The sequence below is a fragment of the Dipodomys spectabilis genome, unplaced genomic scaffold (assembly GCF_019054845.1).
Source record: "Dipodomys spectabilis isolate Male_0828 unplaced genomic scaffold, ASM1905484v1 ptg000015l, whole genome shotgun sequence".
Classification (NCBI taxonomy): Eukaryota; Metazoa; Chordata; class Mammalia; order Rodentia; family Heteromyidae; genus Dipodomys; species Dipodomys spectabilis.
This window is the reverse complement of record NW_024870692.1, coordinates 4,123,426-4,143,535: the sequence shown is the minus strand read 5'-3', so window position 1 is coordinate 4,143,535 and position 20,110 is coordinate 4,123,426. Positions and strand designations below refer to the sequence as shown.

The 20,110-nt window shown below is 39.2% G+C and overlaps 1 protein-coding gene across 1 annotated transcript in view; it reads right to left on the bottom strand.

Annotated features, from left to right (window-relative positions):
* The window catches only part of Clvs1 (clavesin 1), a 170,444-nt gene that overhangs the window by 20,488 nt on the left and 129,846 nt on the right, over window positions 1-20,110 (bottom strand). The window contains exons 4-5 of the mRNA XM_042666644.1: window positions 9,258-9,368; window positions 5,661-5,896 (exon numbers count right to left, since the gene is read on the bottom strand). Coding sequence (XP_042522578.1) covers window positions 5,661-5,896; window positions 9,258-9,368 — 347 coding nt within the window. The remainder of the gene's footprint in view (window positions 1-5,660; window positions 5,897-9,257; window positions 9,369-20,110) is intronic.

Here is a 20,110-nt window from a genome sequence, read left to right as displayed (position 1 = left end):
GCCTGGGCGCTGTCCCTCAGCTCTTCAGCTCAAGGCTAGCGTTCTACCACTTGAGCCACAGCGCCACTTCCGGCTTTTTTCATTTTGCTTATGTGGTGCTGAGGAATCGAACCCAGGGCCTCATGCATGCAAGGCAAGCGCTCTACCACTGAGCCACCTTCCCAGCCCCATAATTTTTAAAAGTTCTATTGAGAATTTTTTCCTCTTATTTGCAACAACATAATCATAATGGATGCAAAACTTCCTTATTATTATTTGTTGGACAATTTTAGCAAATTTGGCTGCATACTCTTTATACACACTTAAATAGTGAATTAGATAGGAGGAAATGGGATGTTCCATAAATGTGTTTTATGAGCAGCCAATGCCTTAAGAGCAAAGAAATAGCTCCTAAGAAATAAAATAAAAAGGGAAATGAGAAGTTAAAAATGCCAGATTCAAGCCGGGCTCGGTTGACTCACACCGGTAATCCTAGCTACTCAGGAGGCTGAGATTTGAGGATCGAGGTTCAAAGCCAGCCCCTGCAGGAAAGTCTGTGAGACTGTTATCTCCAATAAACCACTAGAAAACCGGAAGTGGTGCTGTGGCTCAAGCAGTAGAGTGCTACCCTTGAGCTGAAGAACTCAGGGACAGCGCCCAAGACCAGAGCTCAAGCCCCACGACCGACAAAAAAAAAAAAAAAAGCCGGACTCTAGGTCATTTAATATTAAAGCAAAGAATGCCTCACCCCTGAAGATCATCACTGGATTAAAAACAAGAATGATACAAAAAATATTCTAGTCAGAAAAATTCTTATCTAAACTACTAATTTTTTAAATAAGTAAGCCTTGGGCTGGGAAAGTAGCTCAGTGGTAGAGCGCTTGCCTTGCATGCCTGGTTCAATTCCTCAGCACCACATAATCAAAAAGAAAAAACCCAGAAGTGGCGCTGTGGCTCAAGTGGTAGAGTGCTAGCCTTGAGCTGAAGAGCTGAGGGACAGTGCCCTGGCCCAGAGTTCAGGCCCCACGACCGGACCCCCTCTCAAAAAAAAAAACATGAAAAAAATAAGTAAGCCTTGAGCCACACTTACTGGAGAAAGAAGCTCAGAGTTTGTTAGAACTATTTATTCACTAGAAAGAATTTCAGGCATCTTAGATTTTACCCTACACAGATACTAAAAAGCACTGTTCAAAAGAACCTCTTGGAACTCAGTGTCCATATGTGTTCAGAAGCCATATTAGATCTCAAGGATAGTCTATTGAAGCCCATTTTACTCCAAATAGACTTGAAGTCTGTGGTAGAATGATAGGAAGTATGTACCAAATTCTCTTCCAAGGGCATCTGGCTTAGAACAATGGACACTTCTAACATGGCCATGCAGCAGGAACACATTGTCCCCAGCTGCCTTCTGTCTCTGGATGGTACAAATGGGAGCACTTGACAATATGTGCTGGAGAAAAGAACTGTCAAGTAGGAAACGAGGAGAGATAACCCTAAAAGATTTCCAAATTCTGTTTTCAATGTTCCCTTGCCTCTATGAGTTCTGAGACATCCAAAGCCATTATGAATGGTGGTTGTTCTCTTCTTTGATCAGTGAGGTACCTGACAGTAGACATAGCAGAGGTGGTTCTTGCTTGTAGATATCAACACCCTTCCTGTTCCTGCCTGAAAATCCCAGACAAGGGTTCAAGGATGCTGTCACAAAAGGCAGCAGGAATGAGAAGGCCATGTTGGTTGCTTTGTTGGGGCAACTGAGGCATGTATGTAATTGCTATGTTCTCTCTCTTGCTTGCCTTGGATTTTTTACTCTCAAAAAAAAGGAATGAACTTGTGCTCCAGACCCTGGGAATCCATTGAGTCCTCCATGGCATCTTCCTAGCTGACATCGGTGATGCTTCTACAGGATGCCAAGGCAGGTTTTTCTCCTTCATACTGTCTCTTTTGTCCTGGCCCAACTACAATCATTTATTGGCATGGCTTCTCTCCTTGACTAGGATATGAGAGAGTGTAAGTAGAACCCACCAGACCCATGCTAAAGACTGAGGAAATGAGTGCTTTCCTTGTATTTGATACTCCTGAATAAATGCATCAAGGATGAGTTTTGGAGAGACTTGTTTTGATTTGACATTAACGTGCACAGATTTCGCATGCACAGATAGGTTTCTGGTACATGTCTACTACATGTTGAGCACTGAGTTGGATTCCTACCAAGGGATAAGGTAAAAGCGGCACAATGGGTTTTTTTCCTCCAGAACTCACAATCTACTAATGGAAACTACTAATGTCTATGAACCTTAGGTTCATAGGAATTTGAAATCAGGAGATTTCTAGTCGTTCAAAAGAGATGTACTGCTGTGACTAGTGATCTGGAGGGAAAGGGGCAACTTCCTATGTTATGCTACTTGAATTTGGAGTTTCAAACATGTGATGATATGATGGTATTATTCAAGGGTTTCTAGAAATTCATAGAGACAAGACTCATGAAGTATCCCCATTCCCACTATAGAGGACATGGGGAGAAAAGACAGAGGCATGAGGAAGAGCAGTGAGAATAGGTCTTATACAGGACCTGAACAGAGAGCCCAGAGTAGGCTTGACCAGCTCTGAATTTCAGAACAGTCATTTACCTGCTGCTGCTGTGGGATCATACCCACTGGCCAGTCAATTTCTCTGAGTCCAGTTTCCTTATTAGTGAAATGAAGATAGCAATAGCATCTTTATCATACAACGACAGTGAAGATTAAAGTGCAGATAAAAGACTCAGAACACTGAGTTGCTTTATTCCGTCTACTTGGGTAAGACTAAGTTAGGACAAGAAATGGACAATCTCACCTGAGCCAGTCAGTAAGGCAAGGTCAGTTCTTCTTTGGAAAGACAAAAACCAACTTCTCAAACATCATGAACATGCTTTCCAGAGATCACTGACTGCTACCCTGAGGACTCAATGACTTGTTACAGACTCTTCCCATCCCAACAAAAGCCTTCTCCCCATTAGACATTAGAGAATCATGTTCACAGCTAGACAGATGTTCGGAAGCCTTTATTCTAGGTACAAACGTCCAGTTACCTCGAGCACACTTTGATAGACACTCATCCTTCTCCACAGCCAAACCTTCTGGAATGGAGCAAATTCTCCACTGCTTTGTGTCAACTATGGCCCTTACCTTCCTATTTGATCTTCCAAAGACTTTTAGTCTCTGGCCCCTACTAACCCTGTAAATCTCATTTTCATTTTTTTAAATATGAAAGATAAAAATCATTCTTTTTTCTTTTTAATTTAATTTTATTATCAAGGTGATGTACAGAGGGGTAACAATTACATATATAAGGTAGTGGGTACATTTCTTGTGTAATTCTTATAAAATGCAGATTTAGTTATACTTTTTTCTTGACTAGTCTCACTATCTCATAAGAAAACCAAAGTGACCATGGTATGTCTTACTATCAAGATTAAATTACATGTCTTAATATCAAGATTAAATTAAAAGTAAAGCCTAATAATAATGAACATTTCTCAAGGGCCTTGGAGAGAGAGATTCTCACACATTGCTGATCTAACTCATTATGTCCACTATCTAACAGTATCACTCAGTCTCATGCATTTAGGCATTGTGGATTAAAATTTAAAATGTACACACCTTGTCTCCCAGCAAGTGCAGGGCCCCCAAGTCCACCCAAAGGAACCAGCCTAGAAGAAGGCCTGCCTGTGGATATTTATCAAGCTTTGTTTGAAATAGAGAAAATGCTTGAAACAACCTAAAAGCTCACCAATGAAGAAATGACTACACTAGTATATCCATATTCTGGAATCATTAAAAAACACAAGCTATGTGCTGACATTGAAAGATGTCACATCACAGTCTGATGGACTGAATTATGTCTTCATCCCCTGCGAAACTCATATGTCCTTGAGAGTGGGTATATTTGGAGATAAAGTCTTTAAAGAGGTAATTAAGGTAAAATGGGATCAATAGAATGGGCTCCATTCCAATACAATGATGTATTTAAAAGAAATCAGCACAGACACACATAGAAAAACCAGGGGAAGACAGAAGGGAAAGATGGCTATCCACAAGCTAAGAAGAGATGCTTCAAAGAAACCAATACCACCAAACCCTTGATCATAATGCTAGTAGCTTCCAGAACTACAAGGACATTTATGTCTGTTGGTTACATCAGCTAATATATGGTAGTTTATTATAGTAATCTTAGCCATCAAATCCACACTCTTAGATGTTTTCTGTGGTGAGCACAGATGCATGTGATGCATGGAAAAGAGAATGTAAGAGCCACTTTAGGCTGATGACAATGGTCACCTATGGGGAAAATTGGGATTAGGATTAGAGATAGTGATGAAAGGGGTTTTTAGCCTTAAAAATAAGGCTCAGCTCTTCAATTCAGGGCTAGCACTCTACCACTTGAGCCACAGCGCCACTTCCGGCTTTTTTTCTTCTATTGCTTATGTGGTGCTAAAGAATCGAAGCCAGGGCCTCATGCATGCAAGGCAAGCACTCTACCATTGGGCCACCTTCCCAGCCCCAGGTTTTAGATTTTTTAAAACAGTTCTCAAACTATCTGCATGCCAATTTTTTTTAAATGCCTGATTTGGGATAGGGGAGTAGCTCAGTGTTAGAATATGTTTCTAGCATGCATAAGGCCCTGTTCCATTCCCAACACTGCAACTAATAGTAATCATAACTGTAATAGTAATAGTAACAACAACAGCATTCTTCTTCCATGACACTTTCTTAAAAACAGTAGCACTTGGATCCAATGCCCTCTGATGCTCTACTGCCAATCTATGTATGCCCTGCCCCCATTTTTTTTCAATGTCACTACTAGAGCTTCATCTCAGATCCTGGGCACTCAAGACCTTAGCTTTTGTGATCAAAGCTTGTACTCTACCACTTGGGCCACAACTTCATTTCTAGCATTTCTAGCATTTTGGTGGTTAATTGGAGTCACATGCTTTCCTACCCAGCCTGGCTTTCAACCTTGATCCTCAGATCTCAGCCTCCTCAGTAACTAGGAGTGTGCCAGCAGTGCCTGGACCTTCCCCCATTCTTGCAAACTTGTTGATCACATCATACCATCTCATCACTGTAAGGCCTCTATGTCTTTCTGTATGTCCCCTCTGTTTAGTATAGTGATGCCCTTTCTTTCACCAGGTTGCTGATATTCCTCAGTCAGAGTCTAGCTTGAATGCAAATAATTTTATCAAGATGTTCCCCAAAAGTCTCACTTGACAGATTTTCCAGAAGCATGCCTCTATGTTCTTTCCAAGTCTTATTCATATTGATGCTCTTGGTGCCTAATCAGTGCTGCAGCCAAGCAAATGTTCTTTTGGTTCCAAAGGATTGAGTGACAGGCACATTCTCTAGCAGGTTGCCTTGCCAACTAGTATATCTCTGAGGCTTATTATGTGGTTTATAGCCAGGGCTGTGACTAAAGTTGTTAGCCTTTAACAATTAACATGGGGACAACTAAGTTTCTCTACCAGCCAAACCTCATTTACTGTAAATTCTAATGAAATCAGCTGATAATATGTTGCAATTAATTTTATTCAATTCTGTGCCCACAAAGTCTTTAACTACTTAATCCACCATAGATCTACATAAAAAAAAAAAAAAAAACCCTTGAAGTGACCTCTGTACACAAGGAACTGGTGATTGGGGTCTTACCTCTTCATGGGCTTGGGTGAGCATTCTCTCTCCAGGTTGGAGGATGTGTGTTTCACATGCATGGCATTGTAGGAAGTATGAGTATAGTCATTTTCATCACTGTAGTCAGGACCGAGTAATGTCCTGGCCCAAGTTCCCATGTCATAAGGAGGAAGTGTTCCTCCAAATTCAGAGGGCAAAAATTCAGGGTGTATTAGTTGGTGAAGGCTGTTTAAATTGTTTCCATGCAGGAAAATCTGGAAAGAAAGAGAAAAAAATTAAGCAAGCAAGAAAAAAAATCAACTCTGAAACACAACCCAGTATTTAATCTGATACACAATTAAGCAATGACAAATTGGAAGTGTTACTGGTGATCATGTTGTTTAAAGAGGCATTCATCCTGAGACTGAAACTTAGCTGTTATAAAATGGTAATTTTTTGCTTGGCAAAGGGATGGAATTAATAGTTGTTAAAATGAAGTTTCTGAACAGATTGGATATTATTTGGCCATAGCTCAAGGTTATACATCTAGCCATCCTTTAATCATACCTACTGATAGCCGGGGCAGTGGGGCAGACCATCTTAAACCCCACCATGCTTCACATTGTTGCTCAGACTTGCTCTTTCTCACAATTGAATGCTTCCCATCCTTTCCAGCCTAAATCAATTTACAACCTCTTCCTACTAAGTTGGTCTCAGGAATACTGCTCATGTTGCTTCTCCTCACTCACCTCCCAATGATCTCCTCAATATCTGCTGACCTCTCTTCCTTTTCTCTCCAAAGTGTTCATTTATGCCTTGCATCTCTATGGGAGAGGACACTTGGGGAAAGAAGTGGGGTTATCTGACTCCTTTAACATGTTTTGTGGCTCCTAGGATGGTATGGGTGCAAGTAGAAGCAAATCAATTTTTACTCAGCAGAACTGAAAATGGTTATTCTGAGAATGTGCTATAGGAGGCTGAAACGATTTTTGTATACATAGGGCTATTACCCAAATAAGTTTGTATCTTTTGAGCATACAATGATAATGATAGAAACTGGTCAAACAGGAAAAAAGAAACAACCTGGAGTTGTAATTATTGCCAAACAAATCCACAAAATGCATGATGCATAAAACATTAACTATAATTTTGGAATTTATCTCAAAAGTTGATTTAAACTGTGTATATGTGTATATGGAGATGTCAGTACCCACACTTCATCATGCTGCATATTTGAAATAGTTACATATAACACATGACTTACACAGTTAATTAAACAAGTTGCTTCCAAGATCATCAATTAAATACATGTGAATGTACATAACCATAATAAACTATGATGAAATTTAAATTAGTAATTTTCAAAAATGCTTGAATATAGAATAACTTACTGTAATAAATACTCACTGCCTTATTATCTTGTGTCCATTTGACTTACAATTCAATGACATCATGTAAAGACATTGGGGAAAAGAAGCCAAGTGCTGAATTCTTTTTGAATACTATTACACTTAAAATACACTTAAAAATAATGTATTCTGACATTGCAGTTGGGTACAAGTGAATTTTAATGAGAATTATTTCTTTTGAAGAAACTCAGTTATTCTGGCTTTTGCAAAATTCCTTAGAAGGTGCTAAAGTATTTGAAGCATATTTAAGTTAAATACTTCACCAGATGTTTAGCGTATATATTTGTGCAGTATACTTAACATGCTTAGTCCTTAAAGGACAGATGTACTGTTGAACATGTCCCTTCCTACTAGATACCTGTGGAATGGAGGCAGAAGCTGGACTCTGTACTTGTGCAGTCCTGTCCTGGGCCCAGAGACACAGAAATGCCCTTCTCTGGCACAGAAGCAAGTGTCCACTGTAGGAGAAATTGCTACTGCCCCATCTAGGATAAAAGATAAATGGAGTAGGAATCCTCTAGCCACACTTCAGTCAGTGTGGGACACCTCTGTCTTTAGTGCTATCCTAACTTCCAGACAGATGACAAAATGTCTCAGAATGCCTCTGCCTGCTGAAGTTGGTGAGTTCTGGTTTCCAGGTCTACACTTGTCTATCCTTTTTACATTCTATTTCAAGGCTCCCTAAGGACCTAGAAGCATACTGCATGGTCTGCCTCACAGAAGCAGAAAGTGGAAGGATGGTTCCAGGGCCTAGAGGAGGGGGGAGGGAGAAGATGATGGTGAAGGGGTACAAAAATTCAGTTTAGTAAGATGAAAAGTTCTAGATCTAATGTAAAATATAGTCACAGTGGCCAACAATACTACTTCGTATACTTCATATTTGCTAGTGGAGTTCACTGGATGTGTTCTTACACCAAAGACAATTGAAGATGAAGAAATAAACTGGAGAAAAATTCTTAACTATGTAAAGTGATAAATGGGTGACTTGGTTATAATAATTTTGCCATGTGTATATACATATGTACTATGTGTATAATATATAATAGATTATTTATAATATATTAACTATTATAAATATATTGTATCTTATATATTATTATATAGTAATATATGTTATTATCCATATTATATAATATATAACTATCATTATATATTGATTAATAATATAATCATATACATAATATATAAATATTATCATATTGCATGTTATATAATAATATATATTACCACCACATATTTTTTGTCAATTTTGGAGCCTGAACTCTGGGCTGGGCACTGTCCTGGAGCTCTTCAGCTCAAGGCTAGCACTCTACAACTTGATCCACAGCTCCACTTCTGGCTTTTTTTTCTGTTTATGTGGTGCTGAGGAATTGAACCCAGGGCCTCATGCATGCAAGGCAAGCGCTCTACCACTGAGCCACCTTCCCAGCCTCTACTACCACATTTTATATCATAAATATAGACAAATTTTATTCATCAAGCATACCACAGTGAAGCTAGGGAGGAAAATTTAACCCCCAGCTAGAAGGTATAAAGAAATAAAAGTGACCAAGTCTGCTACATGAATGGTATCATGCTATTTGCTTTCACACACCATCTCCTTAAAGTTGTCCCAGCAACTTTGTGATGATGTTAGTTTCCCCTTTTTATAAATGAGGAAACTGAGATTTAGAGCAGTTCAAGAATACCAGCTAACCAGAATGCCATGCAAGACCAGCTCCAACTAAAAAGGCTGGTTTCTCAAAAGCTCCCTGATGCAATTAAGTTTTAAAGCCTTCCTTTTAAGGCCATTGTTATTTCAGTGCAGAATAAAGTGAATGCATGGAGCTGGTGATGGCGCTGGCAGTTATCTCCCCAACTGTCTCAAGGAGTAACAAAAATCATGAGCATACATTTACATGACAAAACACTAGCTCTGGAAACATTCTATGAACAGGAAGTAGCTTGACACAGTATTTCCCACAAGTATTTACAGTAAAATGGACATCCAGTATTTGATGACTTCAAAGTTTCCTTTGATGTGTCACTGGCACTCTGTAGGCTAAATCTACTAAATTATTGATTAAACAGAGTATTTGCAAACTCTGGCTGAGACTCAAATGTACAACCAATGAGACTCAAATGTACAACTTTTCACTGGCTTCAAAACCAAAGGTAATGAGAGAAAGAGAAGGGGAGGGGGAACGGAGAGAATTTGGAATTCACATGACACATTTGTTTTCCTTACCCGTTTCCTGGTCTTGTCTTTAAGGAATGGCTTGATGAGTGTGTATAGGGCATGAATGTACCAAGGCTGGTTGACAAAGTGGACTCCTCCAAAGCGGGCAGGAAAGCTGTCCTAGGAAGGAAAGAGAAATGCACATTGATTAACAAGTGTGCCAGGTTAGCCAGGACCACAGCACAACACCTTCTCGAGAGTTGACAATTCTTCAGCTTCCAGGTAGATAAAGGACCTAAACACAGGGAGCACCCTAGCTTTGTCTTTTATGTCTTCCTCATTCCTCCTCTTATTCTGGCTCCACAATTCGAAAATTGTGCCTAAGTACCTGTCCTGTCTTTTCCAAATGTCAGTAACAGCATCACCTATATGACACAGACATTTGTGTGGCCTGGATGATGATATTTGGATAACCAAGGTTCCAGGTCCCAGGGTTCTGATCACAGGTTTCCCTCTACACTCAGTCTCTGCTCTCTACCCCTGCCTGATAGTATTGTTATTATCACTATGACGCTGGCTTTGAAAAGAGGAGCTAAAAAAGGATTTGAAAGGATCTTAGGAGATGAAGTGTTCCAAATTTACTAACAATTTAACAATTAACAAGGCTGATATTAGAGTCTTCACACATTGTGAAACTATCTCCTTGCTCTAACTGGGAAGCTCGCAGTCAGCCCCAGTGACAAGATATTGTTGATGGAACAGCTACTAATGCACTCTAATTGAGCCACCTGAGCATCATTTTCATCAGATCCACACATGTTGTGAATGTTAGAAAATAAGAGCATTTTTAAAAAAAATGGTTCTGATTTTGGAATCCAGATCAAGGCATGGGCTTATAATCTAGAAGTAAGGAACTTGCTCTGGGTACTAATTTGATCCACAAGGGATCTTGGACATGACATCTATACTTGTCCCACAAGACCAGATCCTGAGCTCCAGAGGAATGTTTTTAGCTGATAACTTATCTTGGCTAATTGAATTTAAAAAGAGAGATCATGGATGGACCTGGGAAAAATTACATTAAGTAAAGTAAGTCACTCAGAAAGACAAATGGCATATGTTTTCATTCATATGTAGACATTATATCTAAAATCTAAATATTTTGAAAACATATACACGGTCATATATACACAATCAAACTGATCAAAGTATGGCATACTCAGGGATAAATTTCAATAATGTAACTCCTTTGAACAATGAACTGACAGTATAACAAAATGAAGACCAGGAAGCTAAAGCATGTGTTATCAGGAGGGGAGAGAACACAAGGAAGACAAATAGAGAAAAGGTGGATGAATGCAGTCATAAAACTCAACATACATATGTTAAAATGGAACCAAGTAGCATAAGAGAACAGGTAAGGCTGGAATGGATGTTGGGGGAGAATGACAGGAGTGACTGATGAATATGTATTGTAGTCATAAATTGATATGAATTGAAATCGTTTTGTACAACTACTTGAGGATAATACTAAAATAAAACAAAATAAAATTTAGAAAGTGCTATTTGAATGTCCAAGTTTGCTGTCCATTTTCTTGTAACAAACATCCTTGTAGAGTGTTAGGCAAGTAAGATGAAAGGAGGGAACCGAGCGTTCAGGCAGCAAGCTGATCCTGTGGGTGTTTGAAATGCTTTACCTTGGTCTTTTTTAGTAACAAGGAAAGAAGGTTATTAACTTTTTTTCAGAAGTCTGAGTCTTCAAGGTCCCTGGAGATCTTCCATATATGTAGTTTCCAATGCAACTACACTTAAGAGTTGACATTTGAAATTTTTAAATACAACTTTTGCCTCTATTAAGACAATTTACCAAGCAGAAAGTAATTAACTATTCTAAGGGTAGATAAATTCAGTTTAAAAAAATCCCTGTTTTTATAGAGTATTATGTTCTTTTTTTAATCTTATTTTTAAAAGCTTAATGTATACAGGTAGAACGATCATTTGTATATTTGTCAAGTCATCTCTTACTATCTAAAATCTGATTTCAGAAGTATAAAAATTTTAATATTATTACCCTTTTATGTGGAGTTCAGAAGCTACAAGTTCTTCGGTTCCTTACAAAGAAAATTGAGAGCATTCTCAAAAGTTTTTCCTTTATATTAACTACTATACAACTAGTGTCACATTTTTTACTCCTTTAATCTTTTATTGAGAAATATAATTCATTATAATTCCACATAGTAAATGTGCATTCTGAAATGGAAGGAGAACAGGAATAAAGCATTTATTTATAAAACCAAGGTTTACTGCCTTTTAAAAACAGGACCAATAATATGATTCTTATTTCTACTGATAGCCTGTTGTGCTCTGCAATTTTAGGTAAGTAAAGTGGATGGAAAAAGTCTGAATAATACTCAAGAGATGGTAGGCAAAATCATGAAGACAATTTTAACCTCTAAGAAATTCCCAGAGATATGTAATTTTAGTCTATGAGACCTCAGTCATCAAAGATAGCAAAAATCGTTTGCTATTTGTGTCAGAGGAGGTTGAAAGGAAACACAAGAGGGCTTCTAACCCATGAGGGTGCCAGGAAAAAGCACTAGCTTCTATTGTCTTCATTCAAGCCAGCTAGTCTCCATGTGCAAATAAATACAGATAAACACAGCCATTAGAGTCTAGGATCATTTTTCTTCAGATCCCTTCTACAAAATTCTAATGTAAAGTCCTTTTGTCTAATAAAACAATTCTGTTAAAGCCTAGCTATGTTATATAATGCAGGCCTGTACACATGCATGTGTGTGTGTGCATGCATGTGTGCACATATGCGTGCTATGCTATGCAGGAAGGAAGACAAGGCAACACAGCCTTCTAGTCAACATCCATCATAGTTGATCTCCTCTGCTGACTACATTAAAATTTCGATAAAGAAGAAGGTGTCAGCCCCATAAGAATCTCCTAGGAAACTATACTATCATATTCCTAGAGGCACATTGCTCAGGGATAGGAGCAGACTTCTCTCTAGCTGGTAGACTTTGATTCAATGGCATGCCACACATTGCTTTTTAAAGTTTGTGGTGACTACACTATAGCTTAACATAAAAAATATACTCTAAGTGCATGAAAATTGTATTATTCTTTACATTTTTATGGCAAGGGGAAATACTGGGGCTTGAACTCAAGGCACTGTGTTCTTGCTTGGATTTTTCACTCAAGGCTGGCTTTCTACCACTTGAGCCACACCTCACTTCCAGATTTTTGCTGACTAATTTTATAACAGTCTAATGGACTTTTCTTCCCAAGCTGGCTTTGAACTACTATCCTTGGATCTCATCCTCTTGAATAGCTAGGATACCAGGTATGAGCTACTGGTGCCTGGCTTAATTCTGTATATTTTATGCATTTGTTGATGCAAATATGGCTTCATTCTGAAGCATAAACACCATAAAACCATAGATGTATCCATATCATCAGTTCACTTTAACTTAATGTTATTGTTTATTCATATTTAAGAAAAGTCCAGGGCTGGGAAGGTGGCTCAGTGGTAGAGTGCTTGCCTCACATGCATGAGGCCCTGGGTTCAATTCTTCAGTACCACATAAGCAGAAAAAGCCGAAAGTGGCACTGTAGTAGAGCACTAGCCTTGAGCTGAAGAGCTCAGGGAAAGTGCCCAAGCCCAGAGGTCAGGCCTCATGACCAAAAAAAAGAAGAAAGAAAAAAGAAAAAAGAAAAGTCTAAAGCAGATAAAAAACCATTATTTGAAAAATTAGAAGACAAGACAGAAAAAAAGCAAAGCAAATACAACTTCTCTGCTAAAGACAGGCTTATAATATTTTCTCTCATTCAGAGTAGGTTATAAACAAACAATCCTTGCTTTCTTATTCTTTAAAATTACAAAGATTGGGCTGGGAATATGGCTTAATGGTAATGTGCTAGCTTAGCATGCATGAAGTCCTGGGTTCAATTTCTCAGTACCACTTAAACAGAAAAAGCCAGGAATGGCACTGGGGCTCAAGTGGTACAGTGCTATCCTAGAGCAAATAAGAAGCTCAAGATCATTCCCAGGCTCTGAAATGAAGCCCTGGGACTGGGGAGAAGAAGAAGAAGAAGGAGGAGGAGGAGGAGGGGGAGGGGGAGAGGGGGAAGGGGAGGGGGGAGGGGGAGGGGGGGAGGAGGAGGGGGGAGGAGGGGGGGAGAGGAGGAGGAGAAGGGAGGAGGAGGGGGGGGGAGGGGGAGGAGGGGGAGGAGGAGGAGGAGGGAAGGAAGGGGGAGGAGAAGGAGAAAAGAAGAAGAGAAGGAGGAGGAGGAGGAGGAGGAAATATTATAAAGATTGAACTGGTGTAAGTGGAAGAAGAAGAAGAAGAAGAAAAAGAAAAAAATATTATAAAGATTGAACTGGTGTAAGTGGTGCACATCTGTAATCCTACCTACTCAGAAGGCTGAGATCTGAAGATCACAGTTTGAAGTCAGCCCAGGCATTGATCATCAAAAAAAAAAAAAAAAAAAAAAGCCAAAACTTGAGTTGTGGTTCAAGTGGTAGAGTGATAGCCTTGAGCAAAAAAATATGTTGAGGGATTGTGCTCACGTTTGAGTTCAAGCCCTAGAACTGGCACACACACACACACACACACACACACACACACACACACACTTATGAAGACTGAGTTCTTGCTGACACTAAATGCTGTGTCCTGAGCCCCATAGTCAGGGTTGCCACTTTCTCCATCCAGAGCAAGGCTCTAGCCACAGCACAAGGTTATTGCTTGGAAGAGTCACAGCTTAGCTCAGAACTTGAACTCTAACTTGTCACAAGCTGAACATCTGCTTGACTTTTAGGGGCCTAGGAAGTAGAGTACCATCGTCTGCTTAGTAAAAGGAGGACCAAGCAGACACTGGTGACTTACACCTGTAATTCTAGCTACTCAGATGGCTAAGGATCAAGGTTTGAAACTAGACTGGACAGGAAAGCCCACGAAACTCTTATCTCCAATTAACCACCAAAAAGTTGGAAGTGGTTCAAATGACAGTGTCAGCCTTGAGCAAAAAACTAAAGGACAGTATTCAGGCTCTGATTTCAAGCCCCAGTACTGGCATGCATGCACACACACACACACACACACACACACACACACACACACACACACACACACACACACACACACACACACACACACACACGAGACCTGTAGCATAACACTATCCCCTTCCTTTTCTTTCTCTTCTTTTTTCCTTTCTTATAAGAACCATTTTTCTTAAAAAAATAATTGGGCTTAATACCTAGTCATTGACAGTCTACTTGTATCTAACTTAATGCTAGTGATACACTATTGCTGTGGCTTGAATATGATGTATTCCCTCCAAAACTTGTTGAACTTTAATTCCCATTGTGAGTCATTGCAAGGGTGGAAACTTAAAATCCAACTATGATGTTTAGAAGTAGGGCAATTTAGGGAGGTTAAAGATTGAGTAATGTCATCAGAGTAGAGCCCCTATGGTTGTAAGCAAGAACTCAAGTAAGAGTTTAGAATCCTGGACCAGAGCCACCAGTCAAAATAAACCTCTTTTCTTGACAGCCTACTCAGTATTGTGTTGTGAGTAACAGGAAACAGATAAAATATTAAATGACACAAACATACAGTAACATTGTAGTGACAAAAACAGAAAAATGTAATTACATAAGTTTCTTTCTTGTCTTGCATTCTTCCCCAAACCATTAGTTCACACTTCAAACCTCCTGAATGTAGTATCTATTTATTAGTGTCTCTTACATGACAAACACTGGGTTATACTGCACGACCCAGACTTGCCAGAAATGGACACTGACCATAGCCCTTGTGATTTTAACCCCTTCACTTGCCTTCTCTCACTAAGTGCCAGGTATGCTCTGTTCTGAAGATGTAGCTTTCATCTTATGGTAATCTCAATTTAAAGTGGTAACCTTGAACTAGGAAGCTCTTATACCCCAGATAAGCAGAAAGTTTTACGTTCTCAATAACTTACTGTTGGATTATTGCAATTTGGCACACTACCTCTCAAGTAGTGAAGACTAACTCTACCCAATTTTCACACTCTTATTTAAGGCTGTTTTGTTTTCTTCTTTGCCTGATGTAGTATTTTTTTTCTTTGCCAGTCCTGAGGCTTGAACTCAGGTCCTGAGCATTGTCCCTGAGCTTCTTTTGCTCAAGGATAACACTACCACTTGAACCACAGTGCCACTTCTGGCTTTTTTTGTTTATGTCTTACTGAGGAATCAAACCCAGGTCTTCATGCATGCTAGGCAAGCACTCTACCACTAACCCACATTATCAGCCCTGATGTAGTATTTTTTTTTGGGGGGGGGGGTCCAGTCTGAGCCTGGGTGCTGTCCTTCAGCTCTTCAGCTCAAGGCTAGCACTCTACCCCTTGAGCCACAGCACTACTTCTGGCTTTTTTTTCTATTTATGTGGTGCTGAGGAATCGAACCCAGGGCCTCAAGCATGCAAGGCGAGCACTCTACCACTGAGCCACCTTCCCAGCCCCTGATGTAGTATTTTTGTTGTACCTTTTTTCTTTTAAATGTGCCAGTCCTCGGGCTTGAACTCAGAGCCCAGGCAGTGTCTCTGAACTTCATCATTCAATGCTAGTACTCTACCACTTGAGCCACACCTCCATTTCCAGCTAGTTTTGGTAGTTCATTGAAGAAAACAGTCTCACAGGCTTTCCTGCCTGGGATGACTTCAAACCATGATCCCCATTTCTCAGCTTCCTGAATGGCTAAGATTATAGGCATGAGCCATAGCCACCCAGCTATATATTTTTTGTTTGTTTGTTTATTTTTTAATGAACATTACTCTCTCCATTGAGACTTTCAGTTGAAAGCAAGAGCCCAGGTTCAGAAGCAAGGTATCCCTTGGAGGGGTTATCTCAGACCTTCTTCTCTAATGAAAGAATTCTGCATGTACAGTGGTAACCTAAGATCCTTGCAGGTGTATTTCAAGAAGTTATTATACAGTGTGATCACAAAATTTCTGATTCTGATGATATGAAGTGGACATCCTTTTTCCTCATTTATCTGGCTAACCATAAGTAAGCCCTGACATGGTATGGAAGACTCTGGAGATGAGCGTAAGAAGGCAGAGCAGCTAGGGAACTCTTCATGAGTGAAGTAAACTGCAATGATATATACAATGAATAATAACAATAAACTGGACAGTGGCAAAATTTAAAACTTCTGCTCTATGAAAGTTTATGTGAAGTGGATGAAAACAGAAACTAAAGACTGGGAGAAAATACTGGCCAATCAAATATTTAACCAACAACTAGTACCTAGCATATATACTGAGTTCCAAACCACAAAAGTATTGAAACAAACAACCCAACCAGAATATAGGCAAAAGACAGGCAGGGATATTATACCAAGAAAATATATAGATGCTAAATAAGTACATGACAAGAAGTCCCCTTAGTGATATAACCATTAGGGAAATGCAAATCAAAACCACTGTGAGATATTATATTACAAACCTGTCAGAGCGGCTTGTAAAACAATAACAAGTCCAAGTGCTGGTGAGGCTCTAGGGACACTGTGTTACTCATACATGGATAGGGATACAATACAGTAGAGAAAATGTAAAGACCAGTTTGCAATTTCTAAAGGCACTAAGCATACAATCCTGCCAGTTCACCCTGAACATTTATGTCAGAGAAATGAAAGCTTATATTCACACAAAAATGGATGTCCACAGCATCTTTATTTATAATAGCAAGAATGTGGAAATAGTCCATCTATCCATACTATGGAATTCTGTCAAGCAATAAGAGGAAAAAATTACTGAAACTTACAACAACTTGGGAGGTGGGCTGTCTGGAATATTTTGCTCAATAAAAAAAGCAAATCTCCATAATGCATGATTTTGTTTCATTATATCCTTGAAATTAAGAAAATAGAAACAATAGAATAGTGTCTGTCAGATATTAAGGCATGGGTAGAGGTTGAATGAAGTAGATGTTGCTAATAAAGACTTGAATGTATTATTATCATTATCATTATTATTTGTGTAGGTGTAACTTGAACTGTCTTGGTGGTCACTGGATGGTCTATATCTTGAAATACAAAAGAAAGACACTCTTTCATAGAATATTAAAGATCAAGGTAGACCTTAAGACACAGATGAGTTTCTGGATATTCTATCTGAATGACTCCCTTATATCTTCTTTGGAAGTCATGACTAGTATTAAGTGATTCTTGCAATCTATTAGAGGTATACTTCATTATGAATGGACATGTGGAATTTCCACAGTGGAAATGTGCAAGGATCTCTCAGCTATCTTCTTTTGTGTATGTGATCAGAAGTTAGGGACCGCAGGAAAAAGATCTCCTCTCTTTCCTTGTCAATCAGGAAAAGATGTTCCTGGTAAGAGTGGCTGTACGCTAGCCTTGAGCTGAAGAGCTAGGGACAGCACCCAGGCCCAGAGTTCAGGCCCCACAACCGGACCCCCCCCCAAAAAAAGAGTGGCTCTATTTCCTGCCAAATAATCATGAAGTACTTATTAGTGTTGTTTTCTGAAATTTGTAATGATTGTAAGATAACATACTTTATAATATAAGTCAACATATTTTAACTTAAAATCTCATGAGTGTGGGAGCCTTGGGGAGTTTCTTTAATATTGGCTGCCTTCTCTAAGCCTTAACTCTCCTCACTTCTTCCTACTGCTCTTTTGGGAAATCAAGAGTAGGACCCACTGAAGTTCTCAAAACTAATGAACTAGCCAGGTACCGGTAGCTCACACATATAATCTAGTTATTCAGGAGGCTGGGAGCTGAGGATTGAAGTTCAAAGCCAACATGGGCAGAAAAGTCCATCAGAGTCTCATCTCCAATTGATCACATCCCCCCCCCCACCCAAAAAAAAAGTCAGAAGTAGAGCTGTAGCTCAAGTAATAGAGCACTAGACTTGAGCAAAAAAGCTCAGCTACAGCAACCAGGCCCTGAGTTCAAGCTCTTGGGCTAGCCAGTTCACATGCAGGTGTGTGTGCATAAACACATATGCACAAATAATAATAACGCAACAATAATACTAATAATGAAACTTCCCTTGTCTCCCAAGATTTCTGTGAAGAAGCAAAGACACAGAGCTGACTTCCAGACCTGTGGCTTCTAAGACACTCAGACCTGAGTGTCTTTCAGGCCTGGCAGAAGCAACCATTCATTCAAATACTGCATGTACGTAGACATGCAAGCATACTATTGCAATCATAAAATGAGGCTTTATTTATTCTGCTCATGTATGTCCTAACAATGACATCCATTTCTCACTTTGAAGCAGGAAAACTTAAAAAACATCTGAGCAGCATAAATGGTGCAAAGGAGCCTTTTAAAAGCACTACATTTCACGGAGATGGTTTTCTTGGATACCATGTAGCAATCATTAGTATGGAAGTCACATAAACAACTATTTGTAATGAAATAGAGAGTTCATACACCAAATGTTCTATCTCCCTCCTCCTTTCACTCCCTCCCTCTCTTTCCCTTTGCTACCTTCTCTCTCTCCCTCTCTCATCCCTTTACCTCTCTTTTTTTAATCTCTCCTCCTTTCTCCCTTCCTCCCTCTTTCTTCCTCCCCTTCTGTATGTGTGTATATTTGATATAGATATCAGTAGCAAGAATGAGAGAGAAGAGACAGAGAATCTGCTCATTAGTGAAAATAGTGGTATCTGCATCTGATTATTAACTATGGGTTTTCTTAGAATAAATTCTCCTAGGAGACAGTACAGGCCTCTAAAAAGCTGTATTAATTTAGTACTAATTTAGGGAGAGGAAGAGAGATAAAAAGAAGAGAAGGGGAAAGGGATGAAAGAGGGAGAGAGAGGGGTGAGAAAGGGAAAAGCAGGGAGAGAGTGAAGAAAGGAAGGAGACAGAGAACATTTGGTCTTGAGATTCTGAGAGGGTTGGGTTGGTTTTTCTTTTTCTTTTTGTCTTTTTTTTTTTTTTTTTAGGTTCATATCTATTCATGCCAGGGAGTAAAGTTTTTTCTATATCTTAGAACAGTAATACATTTTTTTTGTAATTCTCCTAGTGAGCAAAACTGACCTTATGCCAAAGTGGCTTAGGCAGCTGATCAAGCTCAGAACTTGGAGGCAATTTTCTGAACAATAGTCCTTGAGTGTCCCTTTCATATTCAATTCTGTTCAACAGTTCAATAAGCAATAGGGAGCACTTCTTTTAGATTAAATGCAGGCTATGCAGGTTTTATGTATTGGTTCAATCAGTTCATTGTCCAGTGGAAGAGACAGAGAGATGACAATGTTTGAAGGGAAGACAGTGTTCAGAATTTAGATTCTATGATATGTGGCCATTCCTTAAGGAATATCTAATAAATAGCTCAGATAACCAGATGCAAGATCAGGGAAAGTCTCAGAGGCAAATACAAAAGCCTCATAAAAGATATATAAAAAGGCCTGATGGTGAATAAAAGCATGAGGTTATACTTACTGGAGAGCCTTTAAGACTTAATCTGCCATCAGGAGTCTCTACAGTTTACTTGTTCTGAATTTTCCCAAGATTAAGCTTATCAATGTCTATAAAAGACATCTATTTAAGGGGGAGAATGTAAAAAGAGAGGGAGGGGAGGAACAAAAGAAGAGGGGAAGAAGAAAGAAAAATAGTTGGAAAATGCTCTGTGCATGACTGTTGATCTTTTCTAGGGCAGCAGAAATCATAACTACAAATGTAAAGACTGTCTTAAACAGTAGTATCTGCCTAACGCAAGGTAAGCAATGCATCAGTACAGGAAAACTGAAATAATCTCAATTGCTTCTTTCACTTCTCATTTAATAAAGCTCCACATAGCAGAAGTGCAACCTTTCCTGGCTCTCATCAGGATAGGAAACTTGCTTAATGACTGGTGAGATGACCAGGGATGTGAGTGCTTCTAGGTCTAGGATGTAAA